General features: G+C 41.9%; 1 protein-coding gene across 1 annotated transcript in view; it reads right to left on the bottom strand.

The window, feature by feature from the left end:
* adgrb1a (adhesion G protein-coupled receptor B1a) overlaps window positions 1-24,902 on the bottom strand; it is a 650,625-nt gene that overhangs the window by 376,330 nt on the left and 249,393 nt on the right. Inside the window, exons 9-13 of the mRNA XM_078216994.1 lie at window positions 21,092-21,256; window positions 12,062-12,226; window positions 9,377-9,541; window positions 5,543-5,707; window positions 474-575 (exon numbers count right to left, since the gene is read on the bottom strand). Coding sequence (XP_078073120.1) covers window positions 474-575; window positions 5,543-5,707; window positions 9,377-9,541; window positions 12,062-12,226; window positions 21,092-21,256 — 762 coding nt within the window. The remainder of the gene's footprint in view (window positions 1-473; window positions 576-5,542; window positions 5,708-9,376; window positions 9,542-12,061; window positions 12,227-21,091; window positions 21,257-24,902) is intronic.

Genomic DNA, 24,902 nt, shown 5'->3' with positions numbered 1-24,902 from the left:
TGTGCGTATGTGTGTGTGTGTATGGATGTTGGTCACTGCCTGTGTGGAATTTGCACATTCTCCCCATGTCTGCGTGGCTTTCCTCCGGTTTCCTCCCACAGTTCAAAGATGTCAGGGCTAGGTTGATTGGCCGTGCTAAATTGCCCATATTGTCCCGGGATGTGTAGGTTAGAGGGATTAGTGGGGCAAAGATGTGGGGCTGTGGTGATACGGCCTGGGGTGGAATTGTTGTCGATGTAGACTTGATGGGCCGAATGGCCTCCTTCGGCACTGTAGCGTTTCTATGATGTGACAAGTGGTTATTACTGAGGCCAATATATTTCAAAAAGCACCTGAGAGTGACTGACTTCCCCCTTTCACCCCCTAATTCCAACATTGTGCTTTTTCTGAACTTCCAATATTTAAGTGCTGATTAGATGTCCCCCCTCCAAAGGAAGATATATTTCCAGTTAGCGCCTGTCGGCAATGATTACCTGCAGCACTCGGTGGGCAGCTGACGACTGCAGACTCTCCGGCTGGTGTCTTTGTCCACACCACAGAATTGTAATTTTCTTCCTGACAATACTCATGAGGTTCTGAAGGAGAAATTATGCCTTGGTTAAGGTTGATGAAGAGTTTGAGCAAACACTTTAAGTCCTTCATATCGTTTAAGTGATGGAAAAAAAAGTGGGAGAACCCAACTACGGCTTCTGACTCTTAAATCCTGCATCTTTAAATTTGATTTGGATATTTTGAAGGCGCACTCTGCCATATGACGAAATGCAATCTCATCAACCCCTTTTTTACCATATTGTGGAGAATTAAGTGTCACTGTTTGAAGCTGTGTCCATGGAAACAGATGGAAATTTAACTTAAGGCTGTGATACATGGTAATGATGGACTTGAGCTGCAATTCATTGACAGGACTGGTATTAAGGCATGAAGAATTGTTGCTGAAGTTTTGTACATTACACCCACGTGCCTGTATTAAATTCCCCTAACATTGTACATGGTCCATGACTACTGAAATCAGCCAGCATGTACATTCTCTCATGACATAAATATTTTGCAATGCAGCAGACAGCACATTGAAATTCAAGTTAAGTACAGGTCGACGATACTTTGACAAGCTTTGCAAGTGACTGAGTCATTTCCAACTGCGGTGCATTTGTACATAATCTGCATGTTTAATTTGTACTATATTTGGTGTGGTAGAGGGTGATGAAATTTCAATGCGTGTCCATAACCGTGAGACAACACTAAGACTAGAGTGCTGGAAGGACATCGGCACCATTTGAGACGGTGATTGAAATATAGACGCAGCTTTTAAACACAGACGTGGGCCCTGAGACTTCCTGCAAGGGCGCAATCAGCAAACTGTTCCTGATACTGCACCCTTCTGGCTGCTGTGAAATTACACTCAAGTTTCTGCACAAGCTGTAAGGAATTGTACGTAATGGTATTGTGGGTAGAACAGAGTCACAAACCCTCAAGGTGCAAGAGGCATTATTAGGGTGGCGCAGGGGCACAGCGGTTAGCACTGCTGCCTCACAGTGCCAGGGACCTGGGTACGATTCTGGCCTCGGGTGACTTGTCTGTGTGGAGTTTGCACGTTCTCCTCGTGTCTGCGTGGGCTTCCTCCGGGTACTCCGGTTTCCTGCCACAGTCCAAAGATGTGCGGGTTAGGTGGATTGGCCATGCTAAATTGCCCCTTAGTGTCTGTCCCAAGATGCGTAGGTCAGGTGGATTAACCATGGTAGATGCGTGGGGTTATAGGGATAGGGTTGGGGACAGCGGTCCTGGGTAATATGCTCTTTTGTTAGTGCAGACTTGATGGTCCAAAAGGCCTCCTTCTGCACTGTAGGAATTCGATGGATTCCATAAAAGGTGAGAAAACAAATTCCTCCTCAGAGTGAAGGCGGGTTCAGTAATACACACTGCTGAATCCTGAAAAATTTTCAATTAATTTAAATTGTTCCCTGTCATGTCCGAAGTATTTTTATCCTTTCCTCCCCTCCAGAGGACAAGGCAGAAAATGACCCATGCGTCAAATTTTTCTTAAAAGATGGATGATTTCTGCAGCAGCAAATCAGGATTTACATTATTTCTGGCCAGTTTACTCCTCCTGTACCGGAAAATTTGGGGCTGGATTTTATGGACCGCCCATGAGCAGGAAAGCAGGCGGGTACAGCAGTAAAACAGGGCATCGTGCCAATAGTGGCATACCCGCAGTATGGCCACCCGCCCACCCCTGACCTCGCAATGATTGTATGAGTGGCAGGGAAGGCATCGTGTTGGCCAACTGCTCGTGTCCCAGTTGGGGAGGCCCACCACCAAAGTTACTTTTAACAACAGTGGCTAAGTTACATATTCAACTGAGATAGAAACCAAGAGAAAGGTGGCATTGAGGAAGGTGAGGTGGCAAATGTAGAAACACGCTAGACGATCCACTGGAACCAGTTTAAAAAAATAGGATCGCTCCAGTGCAGAAGGAGGCTATTCGGCCCATCGAGTCTGTACCGACTTTCCAAAAGGGCATTTTACCCAGTCCCACCCCTCCACCCTATCCCCGTAACCCAGCGCATTTACCATGACTAATCCACATAACCTACACATCTTTGGACACTAAGGGGCAATTTAGCGTAGCCAATCCATCTAACCCGCACATCTTTGGACTGTGGGAGGAAACTGGAACACCTGAAGGAAGCCGACACAGACACAGGGAGAATGTGCAAACTCCACACAGACAGTCACCCAAGGCCGGAATCGAACCCAGATCCCTAGTGCTGTGAGGCAGCAGTGCTAACCACTGTGCCATCATGCCGTCTGATTATTGGACTGTGCACAAATTAGGGTGCTATCGCAGTGCAGCACACACTGGACATGCCTAATGAGCTTGCCGGAATGATCTCTTCCACTTAAGTGCTCGCCAGTGGCTATCTGCCAGAAGGGAGATCAAACGTCATCCATTTAACATTAAGTGACATTAACATTTCCCAGTCCTTCACCATCCACATTCTGGGACCCAGCAATGACTAGGAACTCAGCTGGACCAGGTGCAAAGTGCTGTTGCTACAATAGCTGCTCAGAGCCTGCTTGTTCTACAGTATTTGGCTTATCTCCTGACTTCACTGAGCCTGTCCGCCAAGATATAAACATGATCACCTCGGAGTTCCCCTCCAAGTCACAAGCCCTCCTGACTTGGGACACAAATTGCTATTTTTTTGTTATAACTAGATCAAAATCCTCGAATTCCCTGCCTGATCAATATGGGAGCATATCCATCACATCTAGCCTTGCCTGTAAATCCCGCTGCACTCAAGGAAGCTGAAAGGAACCTAATTTGCTGTGCAAATGCAAAATGTGCTGATAATTTCTTCTTCACATGTCGGGAGAGTTTCAGACAGTACACAGTCTGATCTTCCTTTACCAGGGCTGCCAGGTCAGTAAAAGGGCATGTATAAGAGTATAATTCCAAATTAGGAGATAGGTGAAATTTGAGGAAGGGTTAAGGCTGGAAATATGGATCAGAATCAGGCAGTATTCCATCATATTCATATATTGCTAACTTTTATTCCATTATCTTTCACTTCCAGTGCCCATGGAAGTATTTTTATTACAATATGGATGCTGACTTAATAGTCCTTCCTGTACTGCCGACTTATTCAACAGCTGCTGAGGAATTCTAGGCATTCAAAGGTAGTTCAGGGTCTTATTTCTCACTTCTAACCATTTATAAATTACCTTTTAAATCTGAACACATAATTCCTCCTACCCCTAATATTGATGTTTGCTTTTTTATTGCACTTATCTTTGTCACTACTTTCTGTGATTTTCCATGTTTTTAAGAAAAAAAAACCTTGACAACCATTTTTAAACAGTGGTCATGGAAACACTATTGGTTGCTAAGTAACAGAGCAGATGGCTCATCTGAGTGTAATCTTCAACAATTTGATAATTGTGTCTCACTGCAGTGACTTTCAGTGAGTGCTTACAATATCATAATGAGCTAAACATGAATGTGTTAATACATTGTACACCATTCATATCAATCTATTATTGATACATCATTATTGCACTTTGTGCTTCTTTCCGACTTGGTCTCATTGTACAAAGTTTTCCAAATGAAAGGGGGTTTATGGTGAACTACTCCCAAGTCTCCTCCCCTGCCAATGTGTTTTTTTAAAGCAACTAGTCAAACATCCCAGGTTGAATCCCTCCCTTCCTCCTCGGTACTTACTCTGCTGAAATAGACATACAGAAACGCAGGATGTTTATGATACCCGAGACCAAGCAGTCCAATTCTTTGCAAAAACTACCCAGAATTAATTCTTCTGTCTCTGATCAGCCCATCTTCCTGTTCCCTCCTTTGCTTCAATAACTATCCACTTGATGAAGAATCTATAGAATCCCTACAGGAGACTATTCAGCCCATTGAGTCTGCACCGACTCTTTGACAGAGCATCTTTTCTAGGCCCCATCCCCGGAAATCCCATGTAATTACCACACTAATTCCCCTAAACTCAACTTCTTGGGACACTAAGGGGCACTAAGGGCAATGCACCTAACCAGCACATCTATGGACTGTGGGAGGAAACCGGAGCACCCGAAGAAACCCACATAGACATGGGGAGAATGTGCAAACTCTATACAGACAGTCACCTGGGGCCAGAATTGAACCCAGTTCCCTTGTGCTGTGAGGCAGCAGTGCTAACCACTGTGCCACTGTGCCGCCCCAGTGCCACTGTGCTGCCACAATAGTCTCTAACTCAATTTCTTTGCCGGGGCGATGGACAGTGGCATAATGGTAATGTCACTGGACTGGTAATCCAGAGTGTCAGACTAATGCTATGGGAACATGGGATCAAATCCCATCATGGCAGCTAATGGAATTTAAAATCAATGAATTAATGATTCTGGAATTAAAAGCTAGGTTCTTCAGTAATGATGGCCATAAAACTACCATCATTCACCATCTTGTTTACTATTTGCCCTCTCTTACCTGCTCTAGCTTCTTGTGACTCCAGACCCACAGCAATGTGGCTGACTCTTAACTGCCATCTGCAATGGCCTGGAAAGCCACTCAGTTCAAGGGCAATTAGGGACGAGCAGCAATTGCTAGCTATGGCAACTAGCCCCTTTAAGGGACATGCAATGGAAAGAGCATCTTAATCAAGACCATTTGGGTCCCTGGTGCTATGAGGCAGCACTGCAACCGCTGTTCCACCCTAACATATCAGTCTTCTCATTTCGAGTCAGGGTAGAATTTCCTGATAGTTACATTCCTTGCTAATTGTCTTCTCATTCTCTTACAATCCTTCATTCTTTTGATTTAAAAAGAACTAAATCTCCCTCAAATTAGGAAAAACATCTATCTCAATTTTCTCAAAATCATCTTCAGTACAACGGTAAATCTATGCTCCTGGAGGTCACTCTTTGTGTAAAGGTAACAATGGCTCTTCATTCGTTAGTGACACAGAAGGTTAAGGCACAAAAGCAGTTCCCAATTACACCACCCTCATTCATTCTAGATCAGATTGCAGTCACAGCCCAAAATATTTACCTGGGCATTTTTTGTCATTGCACAACCTGTATTCATCTTGAGGTCCATCACATTGCAGTCCTCCAAAAAATGGCCCATAGCATATCCTCACTCGAAGCTGTGTTCCACCATCACAACTTTTGGTGCATGGTTCCCAACTGCTCCATTTTTGCCATTTTCCATCCACTGCAACACAAGAGGTCATTGTTGTTAATAGATCTCAATTCAAGGAGCCAGTAAACAAGAATACTGTGCTCCAGTGCTGTTCCATATCCCAGATTTATGCGACGTCTACTGACTTTAGCCTGCACTGAGACAGTTGACTTGGCTTTCATACTTGTAATTTATACAAAACTACACTGAGAAAGTCAGCCTAGGAGAGCAAGAGTGTTCACTTCACAGCCAAATAGCTACTGCTTGGTGTTCTAGATCTTTCTCACAAGCAAATTCTAGATCTGTTACCGAGCAGGGGGTAAAAAATTTACTTTCAAAGCAGTGAGAGCTTAATAATAGCAGTGCCGGCATACTGGGCAAAAAGTACAAGGTACTTCAGAAATTAACCTAACTGGAATTATTTGTACAAAGGCAGCAGAAGGATTCAACTGCTTCACTGCTGTCACTGTCACCTTTTGTCAGCATTATCTTATATATCAAATTAGGGGAGGTGATGGCCTAGTGATATTATTGCTGGACTTTAATCCAGAAACTCAGCTAATGTTCTGGTTTCGAATCCCGCCACAGCAGATGGTGGAATTGGAATTCAATAAAAAAATATCTGGAATTAAGAATCGACTAATGACCATGAAACCATTGTTGATTGTCAGAATAAACTCAGCTGTTTCACTAATGTCCTTTAGGGAAGAAAATCTGCCATCCTTACCTAGCCTGGACTATATGTGAATCCAGAACCACAGCAATGTGGTTGACTCTCAACTGCCCTCCAAGGGCCAGTAGGGATGAGCAATAGATGCTGGCCGAAGCCCATGTCCCACGAATGAATAAAAAAGAGGGACTTATGATATTCAGCACCATGGAGAAGATGATGTAAAGAGAGGATGTGCTTGTAGCTTACCCCATCAAATGGCTTGTGGGTTGAGTTTAGTATAATTTAGTATCATTTACGATTTACAGAGATGATTTGGAGTTGGGGAACAAGTGTAATGTGTCAAAATTTGCAGATGACTCTAAGATGAGTGGCAGAGCAAAATGTACAGAGGATGCTGAAAGTCTGCAAAGGGATATAGATAGTCTAAATGAATGGGCGAAGGTCTGGCAGATGGAGTACAATGTTGGTAAATGTGAGGTCATCCATTTTGGTAGGAATAACAGCAAAATGGACGATTATTTAAATGGCAAAAAGTTGCAGCATGCTGTTGTGCAGAGGGACCTGGGTGTCCTTGTGCAAGAATCTCAAGGAGTTGGTTTGCAGGTGCAGCAGGTAATTAAGGCGGCAAATGGAATTTTGTCTTTCATTGCTAGAGGGATGGAGTTTAAAAACAGCGAGGTTATGTTGCAGCTGTATAAGGTGCTGGTGAGGCCACACCTGGAGTACTGTGTACAGTTTTGGTCTCCTTACTTGAGAAAAGATATACTGGCACTGGAAGGGGTGCAGAGGAGATTCACTAGGTTGATTCCAGAGTTGAGAAGGTTGAGGGGAGACTGGGGCTATACTCATTGGAATTCAGAAGAATGAGGGGAGATCTTATAGAAACATATAAGATTATGAAGGGAATAGATAAGATAGAAGCAGGGAAGTTGTTTCCACTGGCGGGTGAAACTAGAACTAGGGGGCATAGCCTCAAAATAAGGGGAAGCAGATTTAGGACTGAGTTGAGGAGGAACTTCTTCATACAAAGGGTTGTGAATCTGTGGAATTCCCTGCCCAGTGAAGCAGTTGAGGCTACCTCATTGAATGTTTTTAAGGCAAGAATAGATAAATTTTTGAACAGTAAAGGAATTAAGGATTATGGTGAGCGGGCGGGTAAGTGGACAAAAAGATCAGCAATGATCTTATTGAATGGCGGAGCAGGCTCGAGGGGCCAGATGGCCTACTCCTGCTCCTAGTTCTTATGTTCTTACAACATTGTAAGTCACATGAGCATCACCAAAGTAGTGTTAAATGGGGGTGAAGTCTCAACTGCGGCTACCCTACAGCTAATCTAATTTCACCATTGACAGGAGATGAAATTGACTGTCAGATTGACATCATATTTCTTCACAGTTAAAATAGCTCTCGATCCACAGTATGCTAAAGCGGGGCACTGTAAACCAGAAAAAAAAAATCTGTTTTAGACAATCAAGGGAGACAATCAAGCTATAACAGTGCACAGTGCAGGGTGCTCACTTCAATAACTCTGACAATAAACTACTGGCTGGAACAATCCTGTCAAAGCAGAGATCATTTTACAAGTCAACGGTTGCTATGCAACATTACCCAGCTTCATATTATTAACCTCATCATATTCGACAAGGCCCAGGTCACTTATATAATCAAAGTGTTTTTAGACTCTGGTGCTTTGGCAGTATGTAGAAAAATATAACTAACAACATGCAGCTGTAGTGTGAAAAGAGGATATGCAATGGCTCTTTCACCAACAAGTTTTGTGATTTGCAGCTATTGCAGAATTCTTGGACAATGAGGCAAGTGACTGTTCAGATAATTGATCCAAAAAATCTGCATAACTAATTTGACCAAGACCGCAAGAAACTACAAAGGGTTCTGAAAGGGGTCTATCACGCAAACCAGCCTCCCATCTATTGACTCCGTCTACATGTCCCGCTGCTTCGGAAAAACAGCCAGCATAATCAAGGGCCCTACACACCCAGACATACTCTCGTCCACCTTCTTCTGTCGGGAAAAAGATACAAAAGTCTGAAAACACATACCAACCGACTCAAGAACAGCTTCTTCCCAGCTGCCATCAGACTTTTGAATGGTCCTATCATATATTAAGCTGACCTTTCTCTTCACCTTATCTGGAACTGCAACACTATATTCTGCACCCTATTCTTTCCTTCTCCCTTGTGTACTCTATGACAGCATGTTTTGTCTGTATAGCACGCAAGAAACAATACTTCACTCCGTATCCCAATACATGTGACACTAATAAGTCAGATCAAATTTGCTGAGAAAGGGTTCAGGAATTAGGCTGCGACCTAGATATTTTGGGTTCCAGCCTTGCTGGTGAGTTTCCATTGAGGCCTGTTTGCAGTGCAATCTCCAGCCGTCCCTCCATTTATGTGAGAGGAGTGTTGCCAAGAATAGGGAATTCCATGCTAGGAAGTTCCTTTGGCTTCAGTTTGCGTTACACTGAGCTGCGAGTAAATCCAGTAAATATACTGGCTCCCATATCAGCTGTGTAAAGCCACCTGGTTCCAGGCCCAGACCGTGAAGGAAAAATGGATATCCAAGCAGAGATTAAAAAAGCCAAGTTGGTCTTTCCAAAATGTTATCATGGACAGGATTCCTGGCTGAAGGGAAGCTGCCCGGTACCATACCATCTGTCCCGTCCTGCTCTGGTTGTGCCAAGATGAAAAGGGAACCTCTGAATCATAGCAAAAATGGAGAACCTCTCTGTGGACCTGAATGCTTTGACAGAGTCAAAATAAGGGCACATGCTATAACTTCCACTGGGGTTTTGGTGCATAGTTACTTCCTTTGTCACATCAGAAACACAGCTTAGATGTTAATAAAGAAAGTTAAACATTTGGATGTGGGTTCACACTGCGTCCATGAATGAAATCTGGAAGCTCATCCTTGCCAGATGAGACTCTATCTCTTTCAAATGATCTGTTCATCATCTCTTGAACCATTCACATAAAAAAACACCGACCAAAGCTCTGAATGAAACCTACCTGGACATTGTCTTGGAAAGCACGGCCTGTTTTCCGACCAGTAACCTTGGCATTCAGCTCCACCGAATGAAGGCCCATTGCACTCCCTTGTTCGCTGTTGTGTCCCATTTGAGCAGGTGGCAGAACACTGACTCCAGCTAGACCAATCATTCCAGTTCCCATCCACTTATTGGAAACGAAAACAAAGGAATGTAAATATAACATCACATTTATTAAGGTTACAATGGGAACTGGCAAAGATGTCCCAGGCAATTTGATCACTTGCAGAATGCAGAGGCAAAAATTATGAGGTTGGGAATATAAAAAGTAAGCTTGGTGGACTTATGGAATAAATTAACAGAAAATATCACTGAAGTGTACAACATGAGGAGGTTAAATAAATAATTATCTTCTTTTCTGGAGAGAAATTGGGCTGAGATGTATGATGAGAAAAGAGGTAGGTGGACTCAATGCGCTGGAGTTTTGTGGAGTTGGAAAGACTCTCCGGACTGCTGAAAATGGCAGGCAGGAACTGGATGCAGAAGTTCCACTCACATTTCTGATAGATCCATTGATTGCTAGTAAGGGAAAGGGGAAGGAATGTGACTCATACAGATCGGAAATCAGCCGGGTCATTTAAGCTTAGTGCTGAGCCCATTTTGGCTGCTGCAAGGGGTTAAGCTGTAGGGAGTCACAAATTAATGAAGTAGACATAAATGCTCTTAAAGGCCGATTAAGCTCCATACAATTATCACGAACCAAAGATTTTTAAATGTTCAATTTTTTAAAAAACAGGCTGCAGCTGTCAGAGATTTTTTAAAAAACTTCTGTTGGACTGGTTGATTAATATACATAGGTTAGAGAAAACAATTAGCATCTGGTCATGCAGTTTCAAAAGAGTTTTTGTTGACATTTCCCCCAAGGGATATCATTCTGTTACTATGAATGCTTGGCTGAGTTTCAAAAGCTACAATTATCTCAGCAGGGGTTTTATTTATAAGATAACAACCCTATCAACTCTATTAAAGATGAGCTCTCTTCCACATGGGGTCTGATTAGAAGCGTGTTGTTTTTATTAGACATTAACTACTTGAGGAGTTGTAAAAGCTTTAAATGGATTTTATGACTGGGAATCTTTCTCAGTATCGAGTATGTAGGAGTGAGAGCTCTATCAGATTGTTAGATGATAGCTTTTACATCTCTACATGGCTCCTGATGTCTATCCATGGTGTATACTGGGTGAGTGGCTATAGAAGTGGTGTGGCATGGATGCGGGGCCAAGGGGTGGATGGGTGTGTAGGCGAGTATGAAGAATGAGGGCTAGAAGGTTTAATAGATTCTAAGGCAACTGGGACAAAAGCCCCAAAGAAGGCCTTCAAAGAATCCCAATTCAGCAATCGTCCACGTCCATGGTTGTCTATGCTGTGCTTCCGGGGTTGGTGGCCCCAAATCTATGCTGCATCCGCTTTCCCTGGAGTGGAAGATCACACATCTTAGGGTACTTTATACCAAAGTGCACCTGATGATTCGGAAAATTCTCTGACTCAGAGGGTCATTAGTCTATGGAATTCTCTTTGTCAGAAAGCAACGGGAGCTGGGTCATTGAATTTATTTAAAGCAGAATTAGACATATTTTTAATCGACAACAAAAATCAAGGGTTAGGTGGGTAAACAGGAAAGTGGATTTGAGACAACAACCAGATCAGCCATGATCTTATTGAAAGGCATAGCAAGCTCAAAGGGCTGAAAAACCTGCTCCCACTCCTGAGTCCTATTTAGCAGGTCATACATCTCAGGCTACTCATGAGATTGATGTAAGGCAAGCAGAACTAATTAAGCAAAATCCCTCAAGCTCAATCCCAGCACTGATGTCAAGGTCAGAGAATTTATGTTGGATAACAATTATACACAGCCATTGTAGTTGGAATTCCTCTATTGTACTGGTTCGTCAGCCAAATATCACCTAAAGATTCTTCAATCCATTGAATGGAAAAGTGAGAGATTATGTGGTCCACAGGCTGAGTTAAAAAGAACTTCTGAACTGTGTGTGAGCTATATGTTTGCAGGAAGCAATGTGGGTGCTTGTCAAATACCTATCATTGTCTTGTTGATTGTTTAAAGTGAAATTTAGTTTTTTATTGGAAATATCATTTGTTTATTAATTCATATTTAATTTGTATTGGTTCTGATTCATGTTGAAGTCACAAAAAGTGAAATCTTGTGGATAATTTCTTTACTTGGGGGTCAGTTGGTAAATTTGGAAATATTGGTTTCTGGTTGCCCCATCGTGACTGGGAACATAACAATATCCAAAGTGTAAGGAGGTAATTTTAACCTAATTCACTGGCTGAAATCCCACATGATCAGATGGAATGCTGACTTACAGTTGGCCTAAAATTGTTCTTCAATGGCTCCAATGGAGAGTAAAATCAGGTAGGTTAGAAATAAAAACAACCACAGAATATAGTTGAAGCCAAAACATTGTCTGATTTCAAGAAGAAATTAGATATAGCTCGTGGAGCTAAAGGGATCAGCCATGATCAAAATGAATGGCGGAGCAGGCTCAAAGTGTTTCTCGTTTCTATGTTTCTGTTTCTAAAAATTGCATTCACTCTCATCAGTTGCCATAACTTATGGGTTAGGTTAAAATTGTTCCTGGATTAAGTCTCAAAATGAGATGAAAATGTAACAAAGAAAAGGCCATACCAGGACAAAGTGCAATGTTGCAGAACTTGGTTTGCTTCTCAGGTCCTTCGCAGGGATTTCCTCCAAATTGAGGTTGTATGCAGGAGCGGGTGCGATCTCGGTGACCCCTTCCACATGTGGAGGAGCACAAGCTCCATGGTGACCATTCTTCCCAGACACCGTGGACTGAAAACAGAATAACAAGGTCTTGATCTCATGTCATGGCTGCGAAGATTTGGAACACAGAAGACAGGGTATCAGTGTAAACCAGATGGACCTGGAAACTTGGGGTAACAGAAACTGTATTGCAATGCTACTTCAGCAATCCATTCTCCTGAAGAGTGAATGCATTCTAAACAATCAGCACTCCCACAATGACTAAATAACAACTCTTGAAATTACGTAAGTGGGTTTCCCTCTGGCACAGTGCACCTAGTCCGCTACAAGCAATTAAGAATGCGTGTACAACTAAGCCATCGAGAATATAAGGGTTAAAGATTTGATTCATGGTCAGTGCCAAATTAGCTGACAAGCTAGGGTTATGGCAACTACCACTGGTCTTTGTATTTCTGGATCAGATGAAGGGAATATTAACCAGAGTTTCAACTCCTGATTACCCTCTCGTGAAGACTGCCCTCCCACCATGGTCAAAAAAGTGAAAAAACAATGATCATCTAGCATCATGTATAGAAGGAGGAAGAAAGAACATTTAATTTACACTACTAATTTCACAACCGCAGATACACTAAAGTGCTTCACAGCCAATGAAGTACTTTGGAGGTGCAATAACTGCAGTAACCTCAGCAACAAATTCCCAGGAAGAGCAATGAGCAAAGGATCTGTTTTTAGTTATGTTGGTTGAGGGATAAATGTTGGCTAAGCAATGGGGAGAAGCTATTCTTCTTCAAGTGGAGCTTGGGATGTTTCATGTCCAATTGATTTGGTTTATGCCAAAGACAACCCTTTTCACGTGCGTTATTCCCACTAACCTGTCGTTTATATCTTGGAGCCTGAAGTGGTGTATGAATTCCAAACCTCTGATATCGAGGCAAGATTGCTATCACTGAACCAAGGCTAAATCATTTTGGAAATGACCAATCGGCCTGGGGGGCAGACATCTACCAAGGGGAGTGCACCTCATCAAGATTGAATAATTTGAGAACAAGATGGAGAATGTCGAAAATAAAAGCTTTAACCTAGTCTGGAAACAAACATTCAATAACTAATTATTGTAATTGCAACTACATAAGTACCTGTCATTCAGAGCCATCAAATGCCATATAGTAACAGACTGAACAAAATAGTGTATATATTTCAGTTGGCTTTGCTGCTGGACATAGGTGTTGATGCTGCAGCAGAGATGTTCATTGCCCACCTTCACATCCTGCACATAGATAGAAGTACACATACCTCTTTGGTCAGAAGATTAGTGCTTGTGGAGGCTCCAATTCCCAAGGTAGGCTGCAACAACAGATCGAATTGCAGAAACACTATCTGCAGAGGCTGACTAACCTGAATGTGGGATGGATCTTTGGAAGCACTCCAATTACAGTGTGGCGTGCTTTAAATGGTGCTGCATGGAAGAAGGCAGAATCATCAGCCAGCATGAGCTGTGCCTGTCTGAACCCGGCAAGATGCTACCAAGCATAATTGTACACCTAACTGCCAATAAACACGTGGAACAGTCTTCACATATTGCAAGTCCGCAGAGAGCCAAAGGCAGAGCTCTGCCATCTGCTGCGAGGACACCAGCAGTTAAACTGCATTAAAAAGCCGGCAGTCGGTGATATGCAGCTCAAGTCTCGCATTTGCCTCCATGTTCTTCCGAGCATGCAGCAATAATGATCAATGAAGTGTGCCCCAGAGTGGCAAACCAGACACCCCCCTTCTTGCAACCACCTCACACAGCACCATTTCGCCTTGATCAGTCATTAAACAAAGCATCTAATGCTGGGTTATGCCTGCAGACTGTTTTATTTCTGAACATTGAGTTTCTTGTCACTTCATTTTTTTTTCTCTCCCTGGCACTTCTTCCTCCCTTCTCTCTCTCTCTCATCAGAATTGGCAAAGACTGTTAATGAAGCCTTTTGAGCTGATTGAAAATCTCCCAAGTTAGTTATGCCACTTACCTTTTAAGGGTTCACAGCTTCAAAAGATTCATTTGAATTGTTAGTCACCCCTATTCGGCTAACTCCATGCAAGAGGTCTAGTGGACACAGAGTTAGAAACAATAATGATAAGAAGCTGACTATGGAACATTACATTTGCACTGCAGGAGAGCTGCCATCTTGTGACTAAACTGCACCTGCGCAAAATAATTACCCTAGTCACTTAAGACTGAAATTTGAAACTCAAAATGTGAATCATAGCATCCCTACAGTGCAGAAGGAGGCCATTTGGCCCATCGAGCCTGCACTAACAACAATCCCACCCAGGCCCTATCCCTGTAACCCCACATATTTGCCCTACCCTGCCATCCCCCGAACACTTAGGAGCAATTTAGCGTGGCCAAACAACCAAACCCGCACATCTTTGGGCTTTGGGCGCAAACCCACAATAGCTACGGGGAGAATGTGCAAACTTCATACAGTCACCCAAGCCAGGAATCGAATCCGGGTCCCTGGTGCTATGAGACAGCAGTGCTAATCACTGTGCCATCATGCCACCGGCCACCCGCCACCACCCCCCCACCCCCCCCATCTTTGTGCATTTGAGGGGCATTGGTAAGAAGCTGTTTCACTGTTCATTCTTTAATTTCGCAGAACTCAATTGAACAAAGCATAGCCACAGCCAAGGAATTCAATGCCCAGCCCAACTTTACTTACTTAGACTCCTTTTTTGTGTAAAACAGACTTTGCAGTGTACAAGAAACCAAGACTAAGCAAATAAGCTTGGAGCTAAGGGAGATCTTGAATGTATGATTTCAGTCTTTTAAATCTGGCTCCCAGTTCAATGGACTTAGGCTAAGCATTTGAACCAAAGCCAAGTGCTGCTTTGTTGAATTGCTACAAATAACAATTTGCTTGTTCTCACTTCATTTTTATTCTGCGACAGGAAGTGAGAACTTCATGTTCTGCATCAGCAGAACACAATACGGTAAGGGGCCCATTTAACAAATAAAGTCAGGGTAGCCAAGTACAATCGCGTTACTCAACTCAAACAAAAGCCTCTCCATTTTCTCCCTTCTTTCTGCTGAGTTTGTCCATTAACAATTCAGTTGCTTCCTGTGGGATTATCAAAGGACAATGTTTCTCCTGCAATTCCCAAACCAAATGGCTACTGTGTGACCACCACTGGATTGCTGCCACCATCACTGTTCTGACTTTATCAAATCAAAGTGTATGCCCGAACTGAGCTCAGTATCTCTTTCCTCACACAGTGCCAATTGGGAACCACAGTTTGCAATGTCTCCACTAATACCAGATTATGATATAAAGTGTAGCCCTTGGCAGGCAGTTGAAATTTAGCTGATAATGAACCTTTCTTACTCAAAGGCATGTTTCCCAAGTCTAATGCCTGCTGCATTCAGGGCAGAATTATTCTTTTGATTCTGAAGTTGTAAGGGACTGAGTATTTAACTTTGATCATGTTTCATTCCACAGAAGAGTGCTTTCTTTAATAAATTACTATGCTTTACAGGATTTTGGTGTATAAATAATAATGCAAGTATGCATTAAAGTCTAAGGCTATTCAGCTTGCCAAGGCTGTTCCTGTCACACCCATGGGTAATTGACTCTGACTCTACATTGCCATGAGAAATGATGTCATATAAGTATACCCTGAATCCCAAAGGTAAACAAACAAAGTACCTAACTATCAATATATTTCTATTCGATGTGGCTTTTGTCGCTCTCTTTTCTTCCCGACACAATAACAACGGCATCATAATGCATCATTGTGCTCATCCGAGTCAGCACCAATTCCCGTAAACATCAATCTTCTTCCAAAAGAGATCACTTTTTAGTTTGAACTTGTGTTCATACTATTGCATCAAACAGCACGTCCATTAATGGTGAGCTGGTATTCATCACCTTCTTCACTTCGGTGTATGATCTGGGTACAACAGCTCCAGAGAAGAACCGGATGGTGATAGGAAGCGCTGCCTTTAGTATGCCAGTAGAAATTCAGATATTGCAATGCTGGATCTTTCTTATAAACAGACCCGCTCCCCCATTCAATTGATTTTGCACAACTATGTAAGAAAAACTAGATTTATTTTGCTAACCAAATGCTTCTTTATTCTGAATCTGTCTCTTTGTTCTTTGATAGCTATTTATGTCAAACAACTTGTTTATGTCTACATGTGATCTTACAGTACAGAAACAGGCCATTTAAAATAGTTGTCCAATTAGTCCCACTCCCCCATTCTTTTCCCAAAGTGCTGCAAAGTACATATTCAATTCCCATTTGAAGGTTATTATTGAATTTGTTTCCACCAACATTTCAGATGGTGATGTCCAGAACATAGCAAACTGCTGCTGAATGAAGTTCCTCCACATCTCCTCTCTGATTCTTTTGTCAGTTACATAGAAATCAGAAGCAGGAGAAGGCCATTCAGCCCTTCGAGCCTGCTGTGCCATTCATTATGATCATGGTTGATTATCAAATTCAATATCCTGATCCCCCCCTTCCCCCATATCCCTTCATTCCTTTAGCCCCAAGAGCTAGATCTAATTTCTTCTTGAAATCACACAATGTTTTGGCCTCAATACATTCTGTGGTAGTGAACTCCACACATTCACCACCCTCTGGGTGATGAAATTTCTCCTCACCTCAGTTCTAAAAGGCTTGCCTCTTATCCTCAAACTATGACTCCTTTTTCTGGATTCCCCCGCCATTGGGAACAATCTTTCTGAATCTACCCGTCTAACCCTGTTAGAATTTTATAAGTTTCTATGAGATCCCCTCTCACTCTTCTAAACTCCAGTGAATATGATCCTAACCAACACAGTCTCTCCTCATATGACAGACTTGCCATCCCAGGAATTAGCCTGGTAAACCTTTGCTATACTCCCTCGACCTTAAATCTGTGTCCTCTGCAGTTTCCTGTCAGTGGAAATTGTTTCTCCTTATTTACTTTTATCAATACCCCTCATAATTTCAAACACGTCTCCCCTTGAAATACCTTTTAACCTTCGTTGTCCTGAGAATAATCCCAGTTTCTCTTTTCTGTACAAATCACTTTAGTCCCTCCTCACTGTAATGAGTAAGATGATTTTGTTTCATGACAAACTGTGGCCAGATGAGGCCATATCTTTTATTCTCCTGAACCATCCCTTTAAATGCAAATTTAACAACATTTATTTTGTTTCATTATTCATTCTTGTGATTTTTGTGTCATTGGCAAGGGTGGCACTTCGTGTCCATCCCGAGTCCATCCCGCAAACCAGCCTCCCATCCATTGACTCTGTCTACACTTCCCGCTGCCTCGGCAAAGCAACCAGCATAATTAAGGACCCCACGCACCTTGGACATTCTCTCTTCCACCTTCTTCTATCGGGAAAAAGATACTAAATTCTGAAGTCACGTACCAACCGACTCAAGAACAACTTCTTCCCTGCTGCTGTCAGACTTTTGAATGGTCCTACCTTGCATTAAGTTGATCTTTCTCTAAACATTTGTTTGACTGTAATACTGCATTCTGCACTCTCTCCTTTCCTTCTCTATGAACGGTATGCTCTGTCTGTATAGAGCGCAAGAAACCATACTTTTCACTGTAAGCTAATACATGTGACAATAATAAATCAAATCAAATCAGAGTTGCCCATAGAAAGTAATGATGGACCATCTTCTTGAACCACTGATACTGACTGCATGATCAATTCCCACAGCAGTTATGAAACAACCAAACTCCAGTCACATCTTGGCTAGAAAGTTTCCTTCCTTAAAAGGGCAAATTGGATATTTTACAATAATCCCACAACATTTGTGCACGCTTTTATTGATACCAACTGTCTAGTTCCAGAATATTGAAACAGAATTTAACTTCTGAAACTGCAATGATAGGATTTGAATTCACATTGTCTGGATCATGAGTCAGGTCACTGGGCTATCATTACAGTATCACAATCAATCCACTATTGTTCCTGGTCTAACAAGCAAATTCCTCACTGACAACAAATTAAAAAGTACAAGCATGGAAATGAATGTGACTGCATATTTAAAAGTGGTAAATGATTCTGAATCAACAACCCCTTCTGGGAGTATTATGACACGCCTGCCCAACAACATAGAGAGGCATTAAAACCAAAACATTCACCGTCACCATGAATAAAGAAACTATGTGACAAGCATGTTACAACATTACATCAATATCTAGTGCGAGTACTTAATATGCACTTTAAAGCCATGCATCACTATGAAGAGCATTTTTAAGACAATGCCTAGAAAGAGTCGCTGGGAGTCATGAATAGTTCATTCACAACGCAGTATGCCGGCACACAACACGTTTCGATTCTTGGGGTAGATTTTGACTTTGTGATAGTTCAAAACAGGTGATAGCAAATCAACAGCTCATTTTGCAACTCTCACTAACTTCAATGAGAAGAAAAATTGGAAGAGATGTAAAGTTTTTGATAGCGAATTTAATAGTAAAAAATTTACTCTTTGAAGTGTCAGTCAAATGCTGCAAGTAATGTAAAAATCCCTGATTTGCTTGCACAAAGTAACTCATAAAAATACTGTTTTATTTTGTCATTCAATATGAATTTGCCGAATACATGAAGATGTATCACACAAAATAAATCACAAAAGCCATTTTCAGCAAACCAGTCAAAGGAAATTTTGTAAGCAGTATTTGTGTCATAGGTAAGCCATTTTGATACCTTTTAACCTTTAAGGACAATACAGTATACCCAACCAGGCCATTATGCAGATCTCCCTCCTTGCCCATCCAGGACAGGAACCAGTTTTTACTTGACAGGTCAATCTGCAGCATTAGGGTAGGTGGTGGTTGAGTGGTATTGTCACTGGACTAGTAATCCAGACACCTAGAGTAATGCTCTGGGGACCTGGGTTTGAATCCCACAATGGCAGATGGTGAAATTGGAATTTAATAAATATTTTAAATTAAAAGTCCAAAAATGACCATGAAATGATTATCGTAAAAATGCATCTGGCTCACTAATGTCCTTTAGGGAAGAAAATCTGCCATCCTTACTTTTCCAGATCTACAGTAATATAGTTCTCTCTTAACTGTCCTTTTAAGTGCTGTCCAGTTCAGGACGGACAATAAATACTGGCCCACCCAGCAACACCCACATCCCATATGAACGTACAAAATAGGAGCAGAGTAGACCATTTGGCCCCTCCAGCCTGCCCTGCCATTCAATAAGATAATGGCTGATTTGATTGTGCTGAATTTCACGTTCCCCATCTACACCTGATAACCCTTTGTTCCCTCACCTAACAAAAATCTATCTGTTTCTGCCTTAAAAATATTCAAAGACCCTGCTTCCACTGCCTTCTGGGGCAGAGGGTTCCAAATCTACACAAACCTCAGAGAAAAAACTTTCCCAATTTCTATTCAAAAGGGTCACTCCTAATATTAAAACAGTGCCCCCTAGCTCTAGACTCACGCATAAGAGGAAATATATTTTCCTCATCCACATTGTCAATCCCATTCAGTATCTTATCTACTTCAATCAAGTCACCCCTTACTCTTCTGAACTCTGGTGGAAAGAAGCCCATACTTTCCAACCTTTCCTCTCAAGTCAATCTGCTCATTCCAGGTATCAATCTAGTAAACCTCCTCTGAACTGCTTCCAACGTATTTGCATTCTTCCTTAAATAAGGAGATGAAACTGCACACAGTATTTGAGACGTGGTATCACCAATACTCTGTATAGCTGAAGTGTAACATCCTTAATTTAATGTTCAATTTCTCTCATAATAAAGGATGGCATTTCCTTAGCTTTCTTGATTACATGCTTCACCTGCCTACTAACTTGTAACAAATACATGAGAACACCTAGATCCCTCTGCACCTTGGCATTTGTTCTCTGAGTAATCACTCAACCTATCTATATACATCTGCAAATTCCATATGTCTACTTCACAACATACTTTCCTACTTATCTTTGTATTGTCTGCAAATTTATTTAACATACATTCACTCCCCTCATCTAAATGGTTGATGTGAGTTGTAAAATGTTGAGATCCCAGCTCAGACCCCTACTCGTCATACCCTGCCAATCAGACAAAAGTCCATTTATGCATATTCTCTGTTTTCTGCAAGCCAGCCAATCTTCAATTCAGGCTAATATGTTACCACGAGCTTTGATGTTTTCTCCAATAATCTTTGAATGAATAGGAAAAAAAATGACTTAAGATTAGGGAGAATCAGTAGATTTTCTTTTTCTGTCCAAAGTCTATTTTTGCTGAGGTGTTTACCTTTTAGAATCATTTCTCGTTTGGACTCACGAACAAAAAACTTTCCAGGAAAGCACGTACAGAAGTCGAGAAGTTATTTCCAAATGTGAAATTAATTTGTATTACAGAAAAGTAAAACCTTTGCAATGAAAAAAGACAAGGAATTATTACTACGCTGAATAAGTTGAAGTCTGATGGATTGATGAGAGCATTTGAACTCTGGAACCAAGATTAAATCCAGAAAGAGAGGATGAAGGTATCATTCTCCTTAACATCTGTTTAGTGTCCAAAATAAAATAAGTTTGTCAAATATCCACAGTGGAACTCCACATCTCAACACAGTTATTTAAAAAAATAAGTGCTAATCAAAAGACATTCACTTGTACAAATGTCTCAAAGATCCGAAGGTGCAGGGGATGGAAATGTCACATTGGTGTCATTGGTTTTGACTCTGAGGTTGGTGCATATTGTCAGGGCAATCATAAAGGACTTCAGTGTTGCATCAGACCAATGTCAGTATTGACTTTGGAATTCTGATGCAGTCACTGGTAAGTTCCCAGCACTGACAAAGCTGAATAGCTCGTTAAGTCGCAAGAACAGATTGAAAATAAGGAGGAAATAGAGCTGGGATCAAAAGGAAATGCACGGCAACAACAAGTGTTTCCATTAGTTCAAGCAAACCTGGACACACTGCTGAATTGTTGCATAGTCTCATTTCTCGCAGCGGTCCACTGCACGAGGTGCCATATGGAGATGATACACAGGATCTCATCCGGGTCTGTGTACCCTGCCCACAAGTCGAAGAACAGACAGTCCAGGGGGACCATTCCTCTGCTGCAGGGTCGCCTGAAAAAGAAGATTCATTTTGAGTGTTACTCAGTTATGGCTTTGTTGCTAAGGAGTCTTCTTATTATCATTTGCCAGTCACAATGAATGATATTAAATAGATCATGACATAAAGTAGCTCAATAAAATGGTTTCAAGAAAGAGGGCCGTACACAAAGGCAAAAGACAAGCGAATGAGGATTAAAGGAAGATGTATTAAAATGAGGGAAAGCAAAAAAATAAAGACTGCAGCGTTCTTGTAAACAGGTAAGAGGGATAAAGAAACTGGCAATGCATCATGCTAGTAAGGGTGCTTGCAAGGATAATTATGCCCAAGATAAATGTGAAAAAGTTTGGACAATTTTTCATTTCAATGAAGAATTCCAGTTTAAAAAATAAATCAAAGGCTGACACAAAACAAAATTATTTTGTGCTCTGTGTTGTCATGCCGTGCAAAATTATACCTCGTGTTCTGAAACTGGAACTCCAGTCACATTTCCATGGTCACTTTCCAAGAATCTAATATAATAGTCAAAATAGAGAAAATGCATTGATGCTGTGCTGATGTTCTGTTTGTGTCCTTAGGTGTCTTGATGTGTCAGTAACATTGGGTGGCAGAACATCAATAGTGTCCTAATCTTTACCTGACCGTTATCACACTGCCAGTCTTTCCAAATGAGTCATCTCTGATCCATTCTATTAAAGCCCTGACTAGAATGTCAGTCATCCATTCAATGTGCAGGCATTGAGTTAGATCCTGGTCCAGACAGCTCAACTCAGTTGTAAATCATTGTCCATTGAACTATGAAGGGGAATCAGTATTTTAGGGTCCACTACTCTCGGACGGCATGGCACTTGGATCTTAAGCATTGGACGAGCTAAGAAGGAAGTCTTCAGACAATCCGCAAGATGGCAAAGTACCACCTGATTCAGGAAGAAGAATTGCAAATGTCAAAAGCTGAATTTCAGCACAACATCACATTGATCAGGAATCTAACTGCAGCACCCTGCTTATAAATAAAACTATTGAGTTATGCAGTTTAACCTCCAGCACTTAAGAACAGATTATCTTTCATTGTATTGTGGCAACTAGCGGCTTATGTGAAAAGCTTGACATACATTTCGGAAGGGGGTTCTATTTTTAGCTTAGAAAAAGGTTATTGATTCTTGATAAATAACTGGAAATGGCTCCACTTTCTGTGGTGCAAAGAGCTCTGTCATAATAAATGGTTCTGATTTCAACTGGGATGATAACAAGCAGGGCCCAATTGATCAATCGCAGTCTGAATCCTTTCTTGAATGTGTTTCAAACGTTTGATTTTCTGGGTTGTTGTCCTTATCCACTTCTCCTCCAGATTTCGGAAAATTTGATTTTCTCAACTGCACCAGAAACCAGACATTACTCCACAGATGTTGCCAGACCTGCTAAGTGTTTCTGACATGTTCTGCTTCTATGTTGGATTTCCAGCATCCACAGTATTGTGCTCTCACTGTAGAAACAGTTCATATTCAGGATTAAGAGATCCAAATTGTGCCTGCTGCTTTAAATTGTTTGTGGTTCTCCTGCATTGAATAATTTTGCCCTCGAGGATGGCTTCTTCCTGGTGTTTTCATGAAACTTTGAACTTTTCTAGTACAGAAACAGGCCTTGACCCAAAATATTTCCCGTGAAAATATTTATGTTAACCTAAGGTTTATAAAGGAAAAAAAGAGCTATTTTTCTACCAAGACCTTCACTAAGGTCAGAGGATTAGGGACAAGTGGCAGACTGGATTGCTAGCTGACTTTAAGACAGAAAGCAAAGGGTAGTTATCTAAAGCGGGAGAAGTTGGGTAGTGAAACTTAAGCAACAAAGCATCAAATATAGCTTTTGCATGTGGAATTCTTTCTTAGAAACTGCGGCACAGTGGTCAGCATTGCTGCCTCACAGCGCCAAGGACCCGAGTTCGATTCCTAGCTTGGGTCACTGTCTGTGTACAGTCTGCATGTTCTCCCTGTGTCTGCGTGGGTTTCCTCTGGGTACTCCGGTTTCCGCCTACAGTCCAAAAGATGAGCTGGTTAGTTAGATTGTCCATGCTAAATTCTCCCTCAGTGTACCTGAACAGGCGCCGGAGTGTGTTGACAAGCGGATTGTCACAGTAGTTCATTGCAGTGTTAATGTAAGCTTACTTGTGACACTAATAAATAAATAATAAATAAAGAAATAAACAGTGTAGTGTTCCGTACCATTCACATTCCTCAGATAATGAAGCAGCCCACGCTTTCTCTAGCAAGTTGTGGACAACATTCAGGCTTCAGGCTAGGCAGATATTTGTGCAACATAAGTGTCAGCAATGACCATCTCCAACAAGAAAGAATCTAACTATCTCCACTGAATATTGATATTCCATGCCATTATAATCACTGAATCCCCCATCACCAACATCCTGGGGATTATCATGGTGTGGAGATGCCGGCGTTGGATTGGGGTAAGCACAGTAAGAAGTCTCACAACACCAGGTTAAAGTCCAACAGGTTTATTTGGTAGCTTATGGTATTTGCTACCAAATAAACCTGTTGGACTTTAACCTGGTGTTGTGAGACTTCTTACTGTGATTATCATGGACCAGAGATATCAGTGGTGGACCAGCCATATAACTACAAGAACAGATCAGAGGCTGTGATTTCTGTGGTAAGTAACTCATTCCCTGACTCCCCAAAGCCTGTCTATCAGCTGCAAGGCACATGTCAGGGGTTTGATGGCATACTCTACATTTGCTTGGCTGAGTGCCACTTCAACCACACTCAAGAAGCTTGATAATATCCATAACAAAGCAGCCTACTTGATTGGCACTTCATCCACCATCTTAACCATTTGCTTCCTCCAGCACTAGTGCACCGTGGCACCAACTATCTGATCCACTGCAGCAACTCACCTGCAGAAAAGCTTTTCAAAGTTGTGATCTCAACCACTGAGAAGAACAAGGGCAGTAGGTGCATGGCAGTATCCTTAAGTTCCCTTTCTAATCAAAAATCATCCGGAGTTCATAATATGCCACCATTCCTTCACTGTCACTGGGACAAAATCTGGAACTCTCTCCCCAAGAGCTTTGTGCCTGTATATCCACATCACATGGCCTGCAGCCGCTCAAGACTATCCAACACCTTCACAGCAGCACCCCGGATGTACTCTCTTTCACCTTCTTCCATCAGGAAAAAGATACAAAAGTCTGAGGTCACGTACCAACCGACTCAAGAACAGCTTCTTCCCTGCTGCCATCAGACCTTTGAATGGACCTACCTCGCATTAAGTTGATCTTTCTCTACACCCTAGCTATGACTGTAACACTACATTCTGCACTCTCTCGTTTCCTTCTCTATGAATGGTACGCCTTGTCTGTATAGCACGCAAGAAACAATACTTTTCACTCTTTACTAATAAATGTGTGGAGATGCCGGCGTTGGATTGGGGTAAGCACAGTAAGAAGTCTCACAGCACCAGGTTAAAGTCCAACAGGTTTATTTGGTAGCTTATGGTATTTGCTACCAAATAAACCTGTTGGACTTTAACCTGGTGTTGTGAGACTTCTTACTGTGATTATCATGGACCAGAGATATCAGTGGTGGACCAGCCATATAACTACAAGAACAGATCAGAGGCTGTGATTTCTGTGGTAAGTAACTCATT

The sequence above is a fragment of the Mustelus asterias genome, chromosome 7 (assembly GCF_964213995.1).
Source record: "Mustelus asterias chromosome 7, sMusAst1.hap1.1, whole genome shotgun sequence".
Classification (NCBI taxonomy): Eukaryota; Metazoa; Chordata; class Chondrichthyes; order Carcharhiniformes; family Triakidae; genus Mustelus; species Mustelus asterias.
Note: the sequence above shows the minus strand (reverse complement) of the source record. Positions and strands in the feature narration are given on the sequence as shown.